This window comes from Sander lucioperca, chromosome 17 (genome assembly GCF_008315115.2).
Source record: "Sander lucioperca isolate FBNREF2018 chromosome 17, SLUC_FBN_1.2, whole genome shotgun sequence".
NCBI lineage: Eukaryota > Metazoa > Chordata > Actinopteri > Perciformes > Percidae > Sander > Sander lucioperca.
The window spans coordinates 8,964,191-8,981,653 of record NC_050189.1 but is presented as its reverse complement, the minus strand read 5'-3'; the positions used below and the strand labels follow the sequence as shown (position 1 = coordinate 8,981,653).

Below are 17,463 nucleotides of genomic sequence, written 5' to 3'. Positions count from 1 at the left end.
TAATATGTCAATTGCAGTGCTCCCAAGTGACCAAAAATATCAATACTTTTAGGTTTAAACAACATTTCTGTCAAATGTTTGGTCAGTCATATTCCATTCTACCTCTTGTTCTCGTCACTTTGAACAGTTCATATATAGCTGTTTTGTCAGTTGGTTCAGTTAGTGTGAACATTTCCTAATCTCTTCGCGGGAAATAGTCTGTGTGGGAATTATTAATTAATTTGGTGATGCGTAATCTGCTTTATAATAGGCCAGTTTTGAATTTACAAACAACTGATACAACAAGCTCCTGTCCAGGACATGATTCACTTACTTATTTTACAGTAGACTACTGTATTTAATTGCAGTCAGTTCCACATTGGCTTGTGTTGAAATATCTATTCAGTGCTTTTCTTTTGCCGGCTCCCCCACAGTCAGACTTAAAATCTTCCTTATCTGATGTCTGTGTGTAATTTGACCACACATGAAAGGAGGGACGATGAAAAGTCAGAAATGCAGAAAGGCGGAGTGACATGAATGAAAAGGATAAAGAAACTGACCCTGCCACCCAGAAACAACCACATCCACTTCTAATTTCAATCCACTGAACACAACATGACTCTGCAACACAATCCAAGTCAAGGAAAATTACTTCAGTTGTCAGTTTTGTGCTCATTCTTGTAGGATATGTTTGTAATGTTGCTAAAACAGGATGTGTGACACATTGTCCGACTCCTTTCTGCCACCCATCTGCCTGTTTATCTTGGAGAGACAGAAACATATAAAAGTGTGTTGACATTTCTAGCTAGTCACTTCTCGGGAAAAGCTACATTTGTAAACTCCCAGACTATCTTAAGAGTAAACATAATTTTTGTGTTTCTTTAAAAAAAAAAAAAAAACACAATTTCTGTTTTTCGCTCCCATTTTCTGTTTTCTGTTGGTGGTTGATGTTTCTTTTGGCTTATGAAGCTGAATCACTCCATCAGATAGGCAGCTAGCATAAGTGGCTGATTAGCACACAGTGTTGCTGCGGTTGCTGTTTTTTTGTTATGGCAACTAGAAGGATCCCTAAAACTTTCTCTAATCTCACTCCTCCCATAGAGCTGCACTAAAACATTTTCTATTATGGAAAACAGCAAAGCACTGACATACTGTATACACCAGTACATGAAACAGTTATCTGAAAGATATCTTTGATCAGGCTGTGTTGAAGATAAATAACATAACATTATCTGTTGCTCAATTGCTAGAGATATGTTTATGATCTAGAATATGAAAATATTCCAGATTTAAGTGGTCCAAATCTTAATGGCCCGCTTGAAGCTTCCAAGTTGCATTCAAGAAAAAACAAACCAGAGTTTCTTATCTCGAAAGCGCTCCAGTGAGTTTCAACAAACACAGAGTTTGTGGTAATTAATCTGAGCATTTAAAAAAATCACTGGCTTATCTTGGAAACGTGATTTAAGCCAAGATGAAGGATAGGGAGTGGAGAGAGGTCGAAGGTTGAAAATAAACTATTGATAAAGATATAAAGTACTACATTTTGTCCAGAATTTTCACGTCAAAATCCTTTAAGCAAGGTATGGAGAAGCTATGTGGAGAAGCTGTTTTGGGAAGTGGATAGGAAAGACACTTGGTCTGGTATATCCTTGGTTTGAATTTCCTGTCTAGTCTCAAGATAAGCTGTACGAGGAGAGAAGTGAGGAAATAGGGTGAGCAGGGAGGGAGAGGGGAAATGGGAGGCTAAAAGGGTAGCCCACTGGGAGCCTTGGAGCCAGAAATAGAGAACAGAGCTCAGATATTGTTCATGCATTAACTCTATACTGCCAGCCATTTTGCCAGAAAGAAAAGGAACAAAGATTAAAGTTGGAGTTCAAAAAGGGACGCTGGAAGTGAGTCAGAGCAATGGGTGCTGAGACAAATTCAGTCTATACAATGGCATACTAAATTCATCCATGGTTTTTCCAATGATTCGAAAGGCCAGGATCATTTATATTTTAAAGTTAATAATGACATTTTACACTAATGTTAGAACATTTTACACTACAACAGACATTAAACTTGCCGAAGCAGCCACAGCAACTACACAGTCAACAACATGGAACTATTGCATGAGAACTGCAAGCAGAGGAAGAGGGAGTGTTGGCCTTTCACAGCGGCATTCAGCTGTCACTCACAACTGTATTATCTTATGCTGAAAGCTGACATGTTCATTTGTTTTATGTCTGGACAAACAGTTGTTTTTCTGTCTCATTTTATGTCTCTATGAAACACCTGCCCCAGTTTCTGTCAACCCTTTAATATGGAGACAGTTGACATTATGATTCATTCTCTTCTTTTTTATATTTTTCATATTTTGCTTTATTTCCTTAAGTCTTAATTTCTCCTTAGAACCCAGCCCCTCTCTCTCTCTCTCTCTCTCTCTCTCTCTCTCTTTCTCTCTCTCTCTCTCTCTCTCTCTCTCTCTCTGGGTTTGGGGTCTTGACTTCATCCCAGACGGGACGGTAACTTCCTGCCGCCTCCTACAGATAACAGAATAAGGCATTTACACACACACATGTACACACATGCACGCACAGCTGGTTTATGTCCTCCACACTACTATTGTCGATGAAGTGCTTTCCCATAGTGGTCACTACCACATATTTGTGTTTGGTTGCTTAGGGTGGTTTGCTGTCGATAATGTTAGTAACTACCATGTGTTTAAAGCTGCTTTAACACCCAAAGACAATAGACTAAAGCACACTGACTCTGTTTCCCCATAGACTAGAAGAGATGTCTAAATAACAGTTTGCTATGCATCCTGTATTGATTCATTTTCAGTTTTAACTGTGATGCGTCCTACTGTATGTACTGTATGTGAGCCTTACTGCACTTGTGAACCACATTTCCCATGTGTACTTGCATGTGCGTGATGTAGGCTATTTGATGCCATTATAAGCTCTGACATTCTCCTTTTGTCAAGCATTTGCCCTGATGAGGGTTTATGGACCAAACTTGTGCAGTGCATTTATATCTCAAGATTTAAAGTTTTGGGCCTTTTGTGCACCTCTGCATTGTGCCGTGTCTAAACTGCAGGACTGCTCTTTGCAAGATTATGCTGCAGAACTAGTGCCAATGTCAATTTGAATTAGATTTATACTTACTTTTGAAACTGAACCCAGAAGTTCATTTTGGCTCTTTTTCTCCTTACCGAAAAAGGGAACACTTAGTGGAGCATCCATTTTCTAAATCTGGCCTCATAAATGTCACATTAACTCTTCATCCATCCAATAAAGCCCATTGCTGACTTGTTCTAGGAAAAATGGGGAGGAAATCCTTATTTATTCATTGGAGAATGCAGAAACACTTGATCCAGTGGCACACAGGAAGGAGGTTTTTAAGAGCGACGTGTGTTTGTGTGTGGGAAGTAACGTTGGGGTTTCAAAAGAAAACACAAGGAAATTGGACTGGAAGTAGCTGCAAATTATAGGAAAAAAAATCCCCATTTTTCACACATCATTTCTGTCTTGGCATTCATTAAATGTCATCTCAGGATTTTTGACTCAGCGAATCGACGACGACTGGCTTTATCTGAACCTTTTTCCAGACTCCTGCTGCTTTTTAAAGGTCAAAGGTCAAAAAAGGTCCTGAGTTGGGGTCAGCAGACAATTTTTTTTAAGTGTGCGTTTGTGTGTGTAAAAAGGGTTTAGAGTGACAGTTCAGTGACCTAGAAAGAAATTCCAGATGCTGAGGAATTTTGTCTTTACTGGGAATTTAAGTGTGTCATTGAGAGGAAAGGTTATGAGAACAGCAGAAAACACACACACACACACACACACACACACACACACACACACACACACACACACACACTTCCCAACTTCCTTTTACATTCTTTTCTTGAACCAATTCCCAATTTTTTACAAATAGCACATACTGTACTTTATCAAATGCATCCACAGTTTGGGATTTTAAACCAACAACTAGTAAATTCTTTTGGTACCAAGAAGCTGTGACTTGCCCAGGAATTTCATCTTGTTGGGAGAAAAGGCCTCTGGAACAACATTAGTCTATTTCCTTTGTGTTCCACTTCTGGGATTGATCCGGTGCTGCAGGAAATTCCGCCAGATGCATGTATTTTCTGTTTCCTTCCGTATTCTTTGTGTTGGAATTTTAAATTTGGTGGATTAATGAGGACTATGGTTAACTGTTCCTCAGAGCTCTGCAGGATAAATTGAGACAGCTAGCTAGACTATCTGTCCAGTTCTGAGTTTTCTCTCGCAGGACTATTTTGCAGCGGCTCTGTGCAGAGTTTAGCACCGCCCATGACGATTCTGATTGGTTTAAAGAAATGCCATTAAACCAGAGCACGTTTTCCTCCCATCTCCTTCAGCGTGCTTTAGAGGAGGGTCTGGCAAAGCGAGACTAGAGCAACATTAACTCTACAGAACACTAACACCATTCTTTAAAAAACAATAGAAATGAAATACTCCTCAGGCTCAGGCCATTAAAGGTGCTTTCACACCTAGTTTGGATTTTTTGGGCTGAGCTATAGTGGAAAAGTTTACGTTGTCACAATAACAGGCAATCTAGGGCTCGTAAATGAGAGTAGATTCAAAAGTATGTTGTGTTTTGGAGATTTTGGTGATGAATTTGGGGGTTTTGAACAAATCTAATTACAGCTCCTCTAACTTTAGCGAAACATGGACTCTGGTATTCATACCAGTTAAAACACACGAATACCTAGCTGAATATGGAAGTCTATGGCTGCAAATATTTACATTATAAATCATTCTCATGTTTGTGTTTTGCAAGTTGGAAGACAGAATTAAAATTTTAAATAAAATACAATTTTCAATTTCATGTTTGAAAATGTGCAGGCCATAATAAAATGTTTATTCCTGTTTTTAATGTCAATTTCAATTAAGTGCAGCAGATAAGTTCCATTTTCAAGTTTAGGCTGCATTTTATCTGCCTGTAGGATGTTTGTTCATTTTTATAATCATTATAGCAAAGTTATGCTCTGTACACTGACAGTACACTCAATTTTAATTTTGGCATTCATCCTGTATTTTCAAATATTAAAATGTAAATTGGAAAATTATTGTTTTTTATGTTGTGATACATAGTGGACAAATAGAAAATAAAATTTTATTTTGATTAAATGACTGCATTTTATTTTTGGCAGCCATCGACTTCCATACGTATCAGCAGTTTGTCCTCACTTTGCTGTGTTATGCTTGGCTTTAAAATCAATAATTATTCATTTTATACACTTGTATGCACTTTATTCTTCAATTTTATGTGTCTTATTCTATTTTAGCATTCGCTATTCTCTTTCATGACTGTTTTTAATTGTTTTTAAATGTGCTTTTAATGTCTTATGTAAAAGTGCTTTGAATTGCGTTGTTGCTGAAATGTTCTATATAAATAAACCTGCCTTGCCTTTCCTTCCGGCTGTCAAATGTCAGCATGTGTCCCAGTGTAAAAGCCTTGAACGCTTGTGTTTTGGGGTCATTTCCTGTTTTGCTTCTGACTACTTTCTTAATAAGTCTGCAACAGAGAGGACAGTGACTTGCATTTCATTTATTTGGTGAGTAAAGTTGAAATGTGACATTGTTCTCACCTTAAACCAAATGGAAAGCTTTTGAACATAATTTAGTTGCAAACAAATCTCAATTAAAACCAAAATAAAGGAAATTGTAACAAGTAGGGGGCTAAAATGACACTGTGTTATTTGACAGGACATTAAAAAAACTTTTCTTCCATGCAATTGTCTTGTCAGTTATTCTTTAATAATTTCTTGCATTAAATTCAATTTTGTCATGAGTGATTTTTCAGCCTCAAGAAAACTGAGGCATGAATTGGTTCACACACAGTGACCGTGTCAGTGACGCACTCACTATCCATGGTAAACATGCCACGTTTCTGACACAACACCAGCTGTTTGTTTAGCAGTCTGTGACATGTTCACTTTGAGCAGCATCCTGGGAAGAGGTCACATTGACCACGAGCTCCTTCCAAAACACAGAGAAGAGCTGAGTTTGCAGAAAGCTCCATTCAGTATTTGTCTTTATCCATCTGCTGACCAACAACTTTACAATGCTTTTATCACTGCAGAAACTTTTCATGCCATTAACACCTTGAGTTTCCAAACTTAAGTCTTCGATATCGAGGCCTCTTCCATTTTTCTTCATCCTTCCATCAAAGAAGGACAACAACCTTTTATTTCCATGTTAGCTCTTATCTTTGCCGTGTTGTTTTGGTCCCATCCTGCGATCACAGAGTCGTGGATGACTTGACTTTGGAGGAGAGGACCTGCCTGAACCTCCTCTTCAGCTCCTGCATGTTGGGAGATTTAGGTCTGGCCAGGTGGAGGCCTCCTCTTCGTTTCTCCCCGTTCCCTCCTCCCAGCACCCGGATCACCTGGAACACGGAGACCACAGTGACTCGCTGAAATAAATCCACACCTGGGAACAACTTTACTTTGCTTGAGCAACCCAACACCCACTTGTTTAGACTTGCCTTTGTATATATATTTTTTCTATTTTTACTTATTATAATTGGATTACCAGCCGCGACACACACTTTGATTAAGGCGGTAGACCAGCAACTCCTGTGATCTGTAAAGGTAAAATCACTGTTTTTGTCAAAAAAGGCCTTTTCCACAGCAATAGCTTCCGTGTCGGCACTCCTGTCTGCTTTTTTAAACTCGGGGGCATGCCGACCGCCATCTACTGTAGGTAATAAACTGACCATGGATAAGTACCTCATACAACCCAACTTAAAGGTCACATGGCATGAAAATTTCACTTTATGAGGTTTTTTTAAACATTAATATGCGTTCCCCCAGCCTGCTTACGGTCCCCCAGTGGCTAGAAATGGCGATAGGTGTAAACCGAGTCCTGGGTATCCTGCTCTGCCTTTGAGAAAATGAAAGCTCAGATGGGCCGATCTGGAATCTGCTCCTTATGAGGTCATAAGGAGCAAGGTTACCTCCCCTTTCTCTGCTTTCCCCGCCGAGAGAATTTGGCCCACCCATGACAGAGAGGCATCATGGCTTTCAAACGAGCAAAGTGGCTGTTGGTCAAGGCCACACCCCCACCCTCCACCTTGCCCCCCCCTCTCTCCTCCTCAATAGCTACAGACACAGAAATGGCACATACTAAGGAAAGCTCATTGTGGGACTGGCTCTAGTGGCTGTAATTCTGCACCAAGGCTGAATTTCAGGAAAGAGACTTCAGATACAGTATTAGGGGACCTCTAAGGTCTATATAAAAGAGACTTCAGATACAGTATTAGGGGACCACTAAGGTCTATATAAAAGAGACTTCAGATACAGTATTAGGGGACCACTAAGGTCTATATAAAAGATACTTCAGATACAGTATTAGGGGACCACTAAGGTCTATATAAAATAATCCAAAGAGCACCATGTCATGGGACCTTTAATAAAAATATATACGAAAAGATTTAACAGGTTCGAGAAACTGCTCTCTCGACTAGCAGAAAAGGAAACTGACTGCCTAAACGCACTCAAATGTAATCAGCCTCTGGGCTAAAGACTCATGTTGCTCCACCAGGAAAACAAATACACCTTTTGCACATGGACTGTGGACTGACTGTGTCTGACTACCTCTGATCACTATGCACTTTATTAATGCACCTCAACAATGCACTATATATGATTATACTGCATTCTGTCTCTACTATTATATGGACTATGGACTGTCTGATTTCTCAGAACTTTATGCACTTTATTTGCTAACGCACTTTAATAATGGACTAACATGATCATACTGCATTCTGTGTTTTATGTCTTTTTTAAGCACTGCTATAAAGAAAAAGCACTTTTAATGATTGCACTACTGGTTAGATGTTAAACTGCATTTCGTTGTACTGGTTGTCCTTACATGTGCAATGACAATAAAGTTGAATATAATCTAATCTAATCTCATAAAGAACAGACCAATATGGGCTGGTTTAACTCTTTTTGAGAAAAAAACAAAAAAAAACATGGTATTTTTGTTTTTGTTTGGGTGTGGGCATCAGTGGGAAATAACCTGTAATCATAATTCCCACAGGAAGTGAAGCCCCCTTAAAGTCTGTTGGATTTAAAGTGAATAACGTCCTGATATCTGCCTATGAAAATGCTGTCATGAGAACCAAAAAGTGTTTTGCAGACAAAACCAGAGCTACAACTGTGTTTCCTCATCCTTAACTGGCCGGTTAACACAAGACCAATCAATAAGCAAAGATAAAAAAGTCCCACCTCCTGACAGAGATGTAGGAAGGTGGAGTGGACTCCCTCGTGGTTCTCTCTGGCCGAGGCCTCAAAGTAAACTCCTCCTGTGAGCAGAGGCAGTTTTATCTCTTAGATAACACTCAACATTCCTCGTACATTAGGCAGCATGCAGGATATAGTTTACATAAAGAGATAGAGATGTGTGTGTGTGTGTGTGTGTGTGTGTGTGTGTGTGTGTGTGTGTGTGTGTGTGTGTGTGTGTGTGTGTGTGTGTGTGTGCACACGTGCGTGTGCACATGCGTGTGCTACTGTGGGAAAGTCAGTTTTTTGCATGATTTGGAACTGTACTTAAAAGTACTGTTTGTATGTGTGATACTGCATTTTAAATATGATATATTAAAAAGGATGTATGGTCTTGGAGAAAACAAGCAGAGAAATGACAAAAGATTGAGAAAGACTACAAATCATAAAAAAAATATTATGGTGTAGAAAAAAGAGAAAAAGACCAAAATTACACAGCAAAAGAACAGGAGAAGATAAAGATAGACCTATCACCTAGTGAAGCTGCTAACGTCTCGCCTTCGTCTGCCGACACTTGTCTGGCTCTAAGCAGGTCGCTCTTGTTGCCAACCTGCAGCAGATTACAGATTACAGGATAGATGAGATAATGGGGATTAGGGTCACTAGGTGACTGTTCTAGACGGGAGTGCAAGATTTTGGCTAAACGCTTAAGCCATTTGACATTTAAAATAACCCTTTGTCAGCAATAAATCAAAACTAACTGAACAGTCAAATGAAACCACTTTTTTCCAACAGGTCAAAACATTTATTTTTTTTATATATATATATATATATATATATATTGAATTTCCCTGTCCCACTGACCAGTATAACAGGTATATTTCCAGAGGGGTGTATGCGTCTGACGTGTTGGTACAGCGGCTGGATGGTGCGGTAGCTGTTGTGGTCCGTGATGGAGAAAACCAGCACGTACCCGTCTGCCCAGTAGATGGACCTACAAGAGCAGTTATTGTACAGTTATTGCAGGATATTGCTTTTTTAATTGAATTAATATTTAAGCAAATAAGTCTGACCTGTTGATCTGCTCTTGGCAGTACAGGCCTTCAGCATCATCCTGAAAAAAATGAAATGCATAATTACTTCGATAAATAACTTTAAATAACAATTACATTAACTGTCAACTATAGTAATAGTTTTAAATACTTCAAGTGAATACAATGCTTTGATGCATTTCTCCTATAGGCAATAAAGGCTTATCTTATCTTATCTTATCTTATCTTAATACTTTGTATTGTTGAGAATGGGGACTGACTCAAGTGGCTTCCTATTTTCAAACACTTCCTCATTCCTCTAAGTTAAAGCAGCTGCGAGAGACTGTCGAGACTGTGCTCTGCAGAAAACCATCCATCATTTGGTTTAAAATAACCTGTAATTACTTTCCAGCTTCAACCAAGTCGTTTTAGTTGCATAAACTTGAAAAAAGACTGCTGAAGTGTCCACATCTATCCAGAATCATTTAAAAGCATCATCCTGAGTAGCTTAAAGGGATAGTTCAGATATTTTGAAGTGTGGTTGTATAAGGTACTTCTCCATAGTCAGTGTATTAGTAGATGGAGGTCGGCACGCTCCCAGTTTAGAGAAGCAGGCAGGAGTACCGACACAGAAGCTAAGCAATGTCCTGCTGTGGACGGGGGCAGCAGCTAAACGTATTTTAGACACCTAAAAAAATCTATATCAGTTAAAGTGTACACTATATTTAGAATTTTTTTCACCGCTTTACCTTGCCGTCAGACAGCCCTTAACGACAAGTAACTCTGAAGCCGTTATGTCCAGCTATGCTCTCAGCCACCAGAGTCCTTTGACAAAAACAGTAATTTTACTTCGCAGAACACGGGAGTTGTTGGTCTACTGCTGCCTCGATAGGTTAGTTAGTTAGTTATATTGTGTGACTTTGGTGTCACAAAGCGTTAGTTTGCTAAGTCACACAATAACACAAGCAAACTATCCGATGAAACAGCAGACAAGCAACTCTGTTGTGCTGAGAGGTAAAATTACTGTTTTTGTCAAAGGAGTCTGGTGGCTTTGAAGAGAGCATTGATAACGGCTTCAGTTCCCCGTCGTTAAGGGCTGTCTGATGGCAAGGTCAAGCGGTAATAATAATATAAAAAATGTTTAGCTGCTGCCCCCGTCTACAGCAGTACATTGCTTAACTTCCGTGTCGGTACTCCTGCCTGCTTCTCCAAACTGGGAGCGTGCCGACCGCCATCTACTGTAGCTAATACACTATGGATAAGTTCCTCATACAACTCCAAAGAAATTCCCTTTAAAGTATGTGAGCAGGAGGTGATTTTACTGAAAAGCCCCATTGCCAAGACATATGGCTGTTTATGGACACACACCAGCTGGTTCAGAGATTGAACTTATGACTCCAGACCCACCAGACCACCCAGTTGTCAGATCAGGAACAGTTAGACTTCAGGTTTGGCAGTTCCTTAAACTCATTAAAAAAAATCCTCATGCAGCTTTTAACAATCTTCCAGAAGCTCAGTAACTTCTCGACCTCTCTGCTCTGCACACACCAATTATTTCTGTCTAATCTCTGGAAGCCGTTCACCATCATCCTCTATCCTGCCATGAGGGACTTCCTCACCCTCTGTTATCTTCCTCCGGTGGAGGGAGGAAAGGAGCGGCTCTGAGGCCGACTTTTGTAAACAGACTGCCAGTGTGGAGCTGGGTGAGCTGTGTGGCACTTTGCGCTCGTTATACTCGAGGAGATGCTCCTAAGGTCACTTCCTCTCACTTCAAACACATTCCTGAAATTGCTTTTAAGATAAAAGCAGTTTTTTGTTTTTTTTAAATGCCTTTGATGAGTTCAACTTTCAGATGGATGGATACCTCGAGTTTTTTTGAACGTTTCAAATCAACTTATCAATTAGAGATGCAAATATTTCAAATCCCACTGTAAATGCAAAATGTATGCTTGGTTTATAATATAGTGTCAACCAATTGCTAAAAATGGAAATATACTACATTTAAATGGGGAAAACATCTTGAAGATATTGTTTTGTTTGTGCCACAGCTTCATCCACAAGTGAGTCAGTGAGTATGAGTAAGGACAGCTGTGGTGGCAGATGTTGGAAGTGGATGAAGCAAACATAGATGGTGCAAAAGGCTTGATGACATAGTGACTACAAACAAAGCTAGTTAGAGAATTACTTTAGCTAGCGAGGTAACTGCCAACACGTTATCCAGCTGGGAACAAGCCAACTGAGTAAAGAGCAAACTGACTGCAAGCTACTGAACAACAGCGTAGGAAGTTTGCTATCGATCAAAGCTGAGAATTAGGGAGTCAAAATTCACTAAATTGAGTTTGATGCGAAAGCTGTCCATGATGATTCCACTGAAAGGAATTGATTTGGCTCTGAAGTTTTGAAAGCTGGGGCAATAAGTGGGCTACTGGCCATCTAAAATTAATTTATGTGTAAGGATATATCAGCCTTTATCGATGTATAAATATGAAAAATCACACACATAAATCTATCTTGTGCATGCAGACAAACCTCAAGAGCGTGAGAGAGAAAAAAGATTGTTATATGCTAAAAAAAAAAAAAAAAATCATTATAGGTTTACAAAGTAATCCAAATTGTAGGTTTATTTAAATCACTAAGCTATTCCAAATGTCTGTTGTTGACTTGCCATTTTCCAGTGTTGAGATTCAGTAGTGAGCTATCTTGTTTCCTAGCCAGGCTTATTTCTGACCTTATTAACTCAAACCACAACTGTCCACTCACAAAGAAGTTATCACTATGACCCTCCACCAATCAGGCTCTTCTTCTCCTCTGTCATTACCTCCTTGTGCAGTTGTTAAATAACAACACACCCTGAGGACAACATTTTTGTAACTCTGAGATGGAAACATGGCTGCTGTCTCTCAACCTCCGTCAGTTACCTGGAGAGCGACACAGGGAGTATCCTGGATCTGAAGCGACACTTCCTCCCCATCCAGTGTGACCTTTCTGGAGTAGAGGGCTCCTGGGGACAATGAAAGAGACAGGATGAATGAATGGATGGATGAATCAATAGTGGGGGGTTTTCTAGAGCGGAGGACTTTTGCAGAGGTAATGCATTTATTTCTGCTGCTTACTTTGACAAATATTTCTCATGTTATTCCAGACAAGATGGGCAGAAACTCACCAGTGTTTGCTTCATAATCCCCAATAAATCTCTTGGTCAGAAACCTGACAATCAGAGCTGAAAAGAAACAAGAAAACCTCTGAATCAGGGAGGCAGAAAATTAAATTAAGGAGTGCAATGACAAAGGGAAGACAACACATAACTCAAGATTATATATGGCAATGTATTAAACATGTACTACACAAAGTAAAATCTGTATCTAAAGCTGCTGTTGATTGTTGTTTCATCTCAAACTTCTTGTGCCTAAAATAAAAAAGAAGTATAGGAAAAACACACTAACCTGCTGCAACCTACTGACCTATAGAACACTTAAACGTTTGCAGATGTTGCAGGAATTTCCTTATTTTTCCGGTGACATAAAAATTTTTTTGATTTTCATTGCAGAGAGATGAGCCAACAAACAGGCCCAAAGTCTGAAGTAAGAAAATGATTCACCAATACTCCCAATCTGATGTTGCAATCTCTCATGCTTCATCTGTGTGTACTGGTAAATGATTGTCTCATCTATCTCTTGTTTTTTGGGGATTCTGGACAAGGTTCTTTCTAACTCTGATTCAAACTTTTGTGAAGCCAGTTTCATTTCAGTACAAGCTTTTGTTTCCCATTAGTGCTAAAGGATAACTCAAAGGAATTCACAGTTTGGCTGAGTAGTACTCCATCTCATGAGTAAACAGACCGTAAAACTCAAGTACAACTTCTACTACTTCTATTTTCACTATGAAGTGAGAAATACTTGTTTCAACATGAACTATGGGTACGTTTTATACTTGTCTGTGCACCTTCAGTTCTTGAAAACACATTAATAATTGATTATAAAACGGGTAGCTCAAATGAAGCAATCTGATTGGTTCATAGCCGTCATATAATAACCACATACAACGGCTATGACATCTAATTCCTTTGCACAGTGAGCATTACTGCGTGTCTGAGAAAAAAAAACGTTGGACTATCAAACTGATAGCTGGTACCATGAGGGAAGCCGTTCACCTGCACACTCATACCGATACACAGAGCTGGTTTAAAATCAGCAAAGTATTCCTTTAAGTGTACGCTATATTTAGAATGCCGCCAGACAGCCCTTTATGGCGCGGAACTGACGCCGTTATCTATGCTCTCTTCAAAGCCACCAGACTCCTTTGACAAAAACACAAATTTTACCTCACAGAACACAGGAGTTGCTGGTTGGTTGCTGCCTCCATTGGTTACTTCGTTTGTGTTATTGTGTGACTTAGAACGAACTCTTAAGCTGCTAGTGTAGGCTAACGTTACTGTACAGAGGCGATTCTAGGATCAGACTTTTAGGGGGGCTCATCCCCTAATGAGAATGTGACACGGATATAGTGTATGCAAAACTGTTAACCCCCCCTGCTAAATCTTTGATTACATTAGCCGATAATCTCTGAGCTAGCTACTGAACAACGTCAGCTAACATTTTTTGACACTATTAACACTATGATGGAGCTAAACCGAAACCCTTTATAAGTCACAGTGATAACGGCCAATTTCACACAATGTTCCAACATTCAGCAATTTTAGTTGCTTACGTTTCAATTTGGGTTCTAATCTGCGCCATGAAATTACCAACTTCTTCTCTGGGGACTACCAACATTAAACTTTACAACCGCTCTCCCTCTGACAGACTAGACAGAGATTCAGCCAAAGGCGGGAGTCTGGCACAACCACCTCCGATTGGCCAACAGTAAGTTTCTGTTAACCCTTTCCTTGACTGGGTTACAGGTGCATAGCATCGGCAACAGCAACACAGGATATTAAACCTGTTTCAAGCCCTTTGAACCTGTAATTGTTTGTCCTCTGTCACCATCAGACAAGTTTGCAAACTCTAACTTGAAGCACAGAAATTGATTAAAAAAAAATTATTATAATTTTTAGGGGGGCTGAGATGAAATTTAGGGAAGCTTTAGCCCCACTGAAAAGGATCTAAAATCGCCCATGGTACTGTACTTTGTTAGCCTAGAATCTAGGCGGAGGAGATTAAGATGTAGGCCCTATATCTTAATTTCAATAGCAGCTTTCTATTGGTTATATTTAGTGGTGGGAAGTAACTTATTACATTTATTTAAGTATACCGTAGCCTCCTCGAGGTACTTGTAGTTTACTTGAGTATATTTATATTTTCTGTTTTATGTCATTCAGTGGGAAATATTGTACTTTTTACTCCAGTACACTTTTCAGTTAAGATTGAACAGCCAAAACATATGATCTAAAACACTGTGCACGCTGCAGATTAATCTACTGGAAATTATATGTAATAGTTGAAATTAGAAGCAGTACAGCTAACACATTATTAATGGTAATCCAAAATATAATAAATAATACACTCTGTCACACTCAACAACACTCTGAAGGATGTCATTCTGCATACAAGTGATACTTTAAGAAGGCCACATTGTTTTGTACTATGCATGCAGGACTTTTAGTTGTAATGGAGTAGTTTTTTTAACTTTTTTTTTTAACATAGCCTATATATATATATATATATATGCTATTGCAAAATATCGCCCCCTGTCGTACCGATCTGGTTATTTATTACAAACACTACTTCCCTTCGATATCCTCCTCTATTAAATAAATTATATCACAAAGTTATTGCTGACAATAACAAGCTGCATGATGACTAGTTTAATGTGTGCTTATTATCACATATTGAAATGCATGAAATCCTAGCCGCCCTGCCTTTCCCCCTTTTTTAATCCCTTAAGGCAAATGTGAAATTCAGTTTGGCCATGAACAGACTTTCCCTGCCTTAATTCTTCCATCCATCCATCCATACCGGTTTTCCCGACGTTGCTCGCCCCCAGCACCACAATCTTCACCGTCTTGTTGGGCAAACAGTCCAGCAGGGGATATTCCGGTATGGGGACCAGCAGAAAGTTGCCAGACCCGCTGCTGCTGTTCATGGTTCCCGGTGCAGGGTCGCCAGTCAGCCGCATTTAGCTCCTCTCTGCCCTCAGATCAGCTCTGCTCTATGGGAAAATCACAGTCCGGCAAACCCCCTCCGCCCCGAGGAAAATCACTCCAATAGTCCCATAATGTTCCTGTAGAGACAGCGTGGAGAGCTCCGGGTCTCCTGAGGTAGCCTATTCTGTCTATTCTTGGTAGTTTATAATTTCTGCAGGAAACAAAAGTAGTTTTCCTTTGTGTTAAAGGTGCAAAATTCCCAAATATTTTCCAAATATCTCAGCTCCAGTTCAGAGTTTTCCTCCACTGAGTGCATAGAAAAAGTTTTAACCCCTCCGTGGATCTTTCAGCAGCAACGAGAAGTCATCTTTTTCACAAAAACACAAAAATCCCAACACAGTTTTTAACGTAAGATACATAAATATTGGCAACAAAAGAAAGGATTCTGGTTCGCACCGATTCCAGATGCGACTGAGTGCGGACAGAGAGAGAGAGAGAGAGAGAGAGAGAAGGAGAGACAGAGAGAGAGAGAGGAAGGGAGACTCTGAACCGTCCTCTCTAATATTCCCATGAGACCTGTTTAAATTGGGCTCCTCTTTCCAGCCTGGACTCAGATATCATTCAGCTTCTTAGGGCCAATAAACATAAGGTTTATAATAATAGAGCTGCCAAACAAATTGGAGAAATATGAGACTGTACGTGATGTATTATACCTGTGTTCAGCAGAGAGAGAGAGAAGAAAGCATCAACTCATCAGTGTACTATGGAAGCCCATTCCCGCCAGGAAAAAAATAAATTTCAACATAAAAAATCTAAATGCTAATGACAAAAGAGATAACAAGTCAAAATTATTCTTTTGATTGATTGATATTGTCATGTCTTTGAGCTTACACTGCCGATCAATGTCAACATTTTTGTAATGACATTATTAAAAGTCAACATTATTGGCTATTGTGAGATTTAAGACTTAGTCAACATTTTGACCTATTAATTTAGAAATCTAAAATAAGTCATGACTTTTAAAATCAAATTTACGAGATTCACAAAGTCAGAGTGTTAAGCAAGATTGTTGACATTGGCTATCAAACATATTTTATTATTTATCAACATTTGTATTCATATTTTTTTGGTAGAAATTAGCTGTCATATTATTTACATAGCCTACAGCACCTGGCTGTGAATAAATATCTTCGGTAAAGAAAAAAATAGATACAGTATATAAATGTTCTTCAAGGTTTATGACTTATGAGTCTATGAAAAGAGAAAAACTAAAGAGAAAATGGAAATAAGAGTTTAAAAAAGTAAGGAACAGAAACCATAACACAACCTTCCTTGTAAGGTTAATATGTTTCAGGGAAATGGTAGCCTAGTAACTCATAAAACAAGCAGCCACAGCTATCATCTGTAACCCTTATATCATTCAATAACTGTATTAAAGTGGTTGAAGAAGTAGCAATACCCAAGTGTACAAACACTCTGTTACAAGACAGTAATCTGTTGAAAAATGTAAAGTAATATTACTAAAGTATTAGCATGAAAATATATAAGCCACATATACTGTATTTAACAAAAGTTAAATACTCAATATGTGGACTGGCCAATTCAGATTATATGCAATAAGCATACTTTTTTCATCTGTTAAAGGTGGGGATGCTGGGTAAAAAAAATACAATATACAGTACAGTACAATATTTCCCTCTGGAATGCAGTGGGGTAAATGGAAAATTTACCTCACTTTCCATTTACCTCCAAGTACCTCAAAATTATACTTAAGTAAGCTACAGTAGGCCTACTCGAGTATATTTAGGCTACTTAGTTACTTCCCCCCCCTGGTAGTAATGTTATATGAGGAATTCTCTCAAACCCCCAAGGACACAACAGTTTGGGGTAATTATGGAATAGTGAGACCTAAATGTTGACAAAAGCACCGCCCGCCGTTTCTAGCCACCTTGTCAGGAATCGAACAAACCATCAGAGTTGCGTCGGTGACACTCCCTCACAGCCTCCCCGGGCTGGACGGGAGGAAGCTGGCAGAGACATCGAGTAATACCGGAAGCCACGTGTTTTACATTCAAAATAAGATACAACAAATACATTTTTCAAGTTCTTATCTAAGGTAAACT

General features: G+C 39.2%; 1 protein-coding gene across 2 annotated transcripts; it reads right to left on the bottom strand.

Annotated features, from left to right (window-relative positions):
- Window positions 1-5,532: 5,532 nt before the first annotated feature.
- rasl11a (RAS-like, family 11, member A) lies at window positions 5,533-16,039 on the bottom strand. 2 transcript variants are annotated; one of them, XM_035994071.1, is made up of 9 exons: window positions 15,797-16,039; window positions 15,213-15,551; window positions 12,422-12,478; window positions 12,177-12,259; window positions 9,301-9,341; window positions 9,092-9,221; window positions 8,762-8,837; window positions 8,234-8,310; window positions 5,533-6,387 (listed from the first exon to the last, which is right to left on the bottom strand). In XM_035994071.1, the coding sequence occupies exons 2-9, from the start codon at window positions 15,370-15,372 to the stop codon at window positions 6,241-6,243; spliced, it is 771 nt and encodes a 256-aa protein (XP_035849964.1). In that variant the 5' UTR covers window positions 15,373-15,551; window positions 15,797-16,039; the 3' UTR covers window positions 5,533-6,240. The 2 variants fall into 2 exon arrangements, with proteins under 2 accessions (XP_035849964.1, XP_031160310.1); XM_031304450.2 differs by having other exon boundaries at window positions 15,213-15,972.
- Window positions 16,040-17,463: the final 1,424 nt, after the last annotated feature.

Coding starts and splice junctions, on each gene's coding strand:
- rasl11a (XM_035994071.1), bottom strand. CDS start 15,372: ATGCGGCTGACTGGCGACCCTGCACCGGGAACCATGAACAGCAGCAGC. Junction 12,260..12,421: donor GGATTATGAAGCAAACACTG/GTGAGTTTCTGC, acceptor CATTGTCCCCAG/GAGCCCTCTACTCCAGAAAG. Junction 8,838..9,091: donor GAAATATACCTGTTATACTG/GTCAGTGGGACA, acceptor AATCTGCTGCAG/GTTGGCAACAAGAGCGACCT.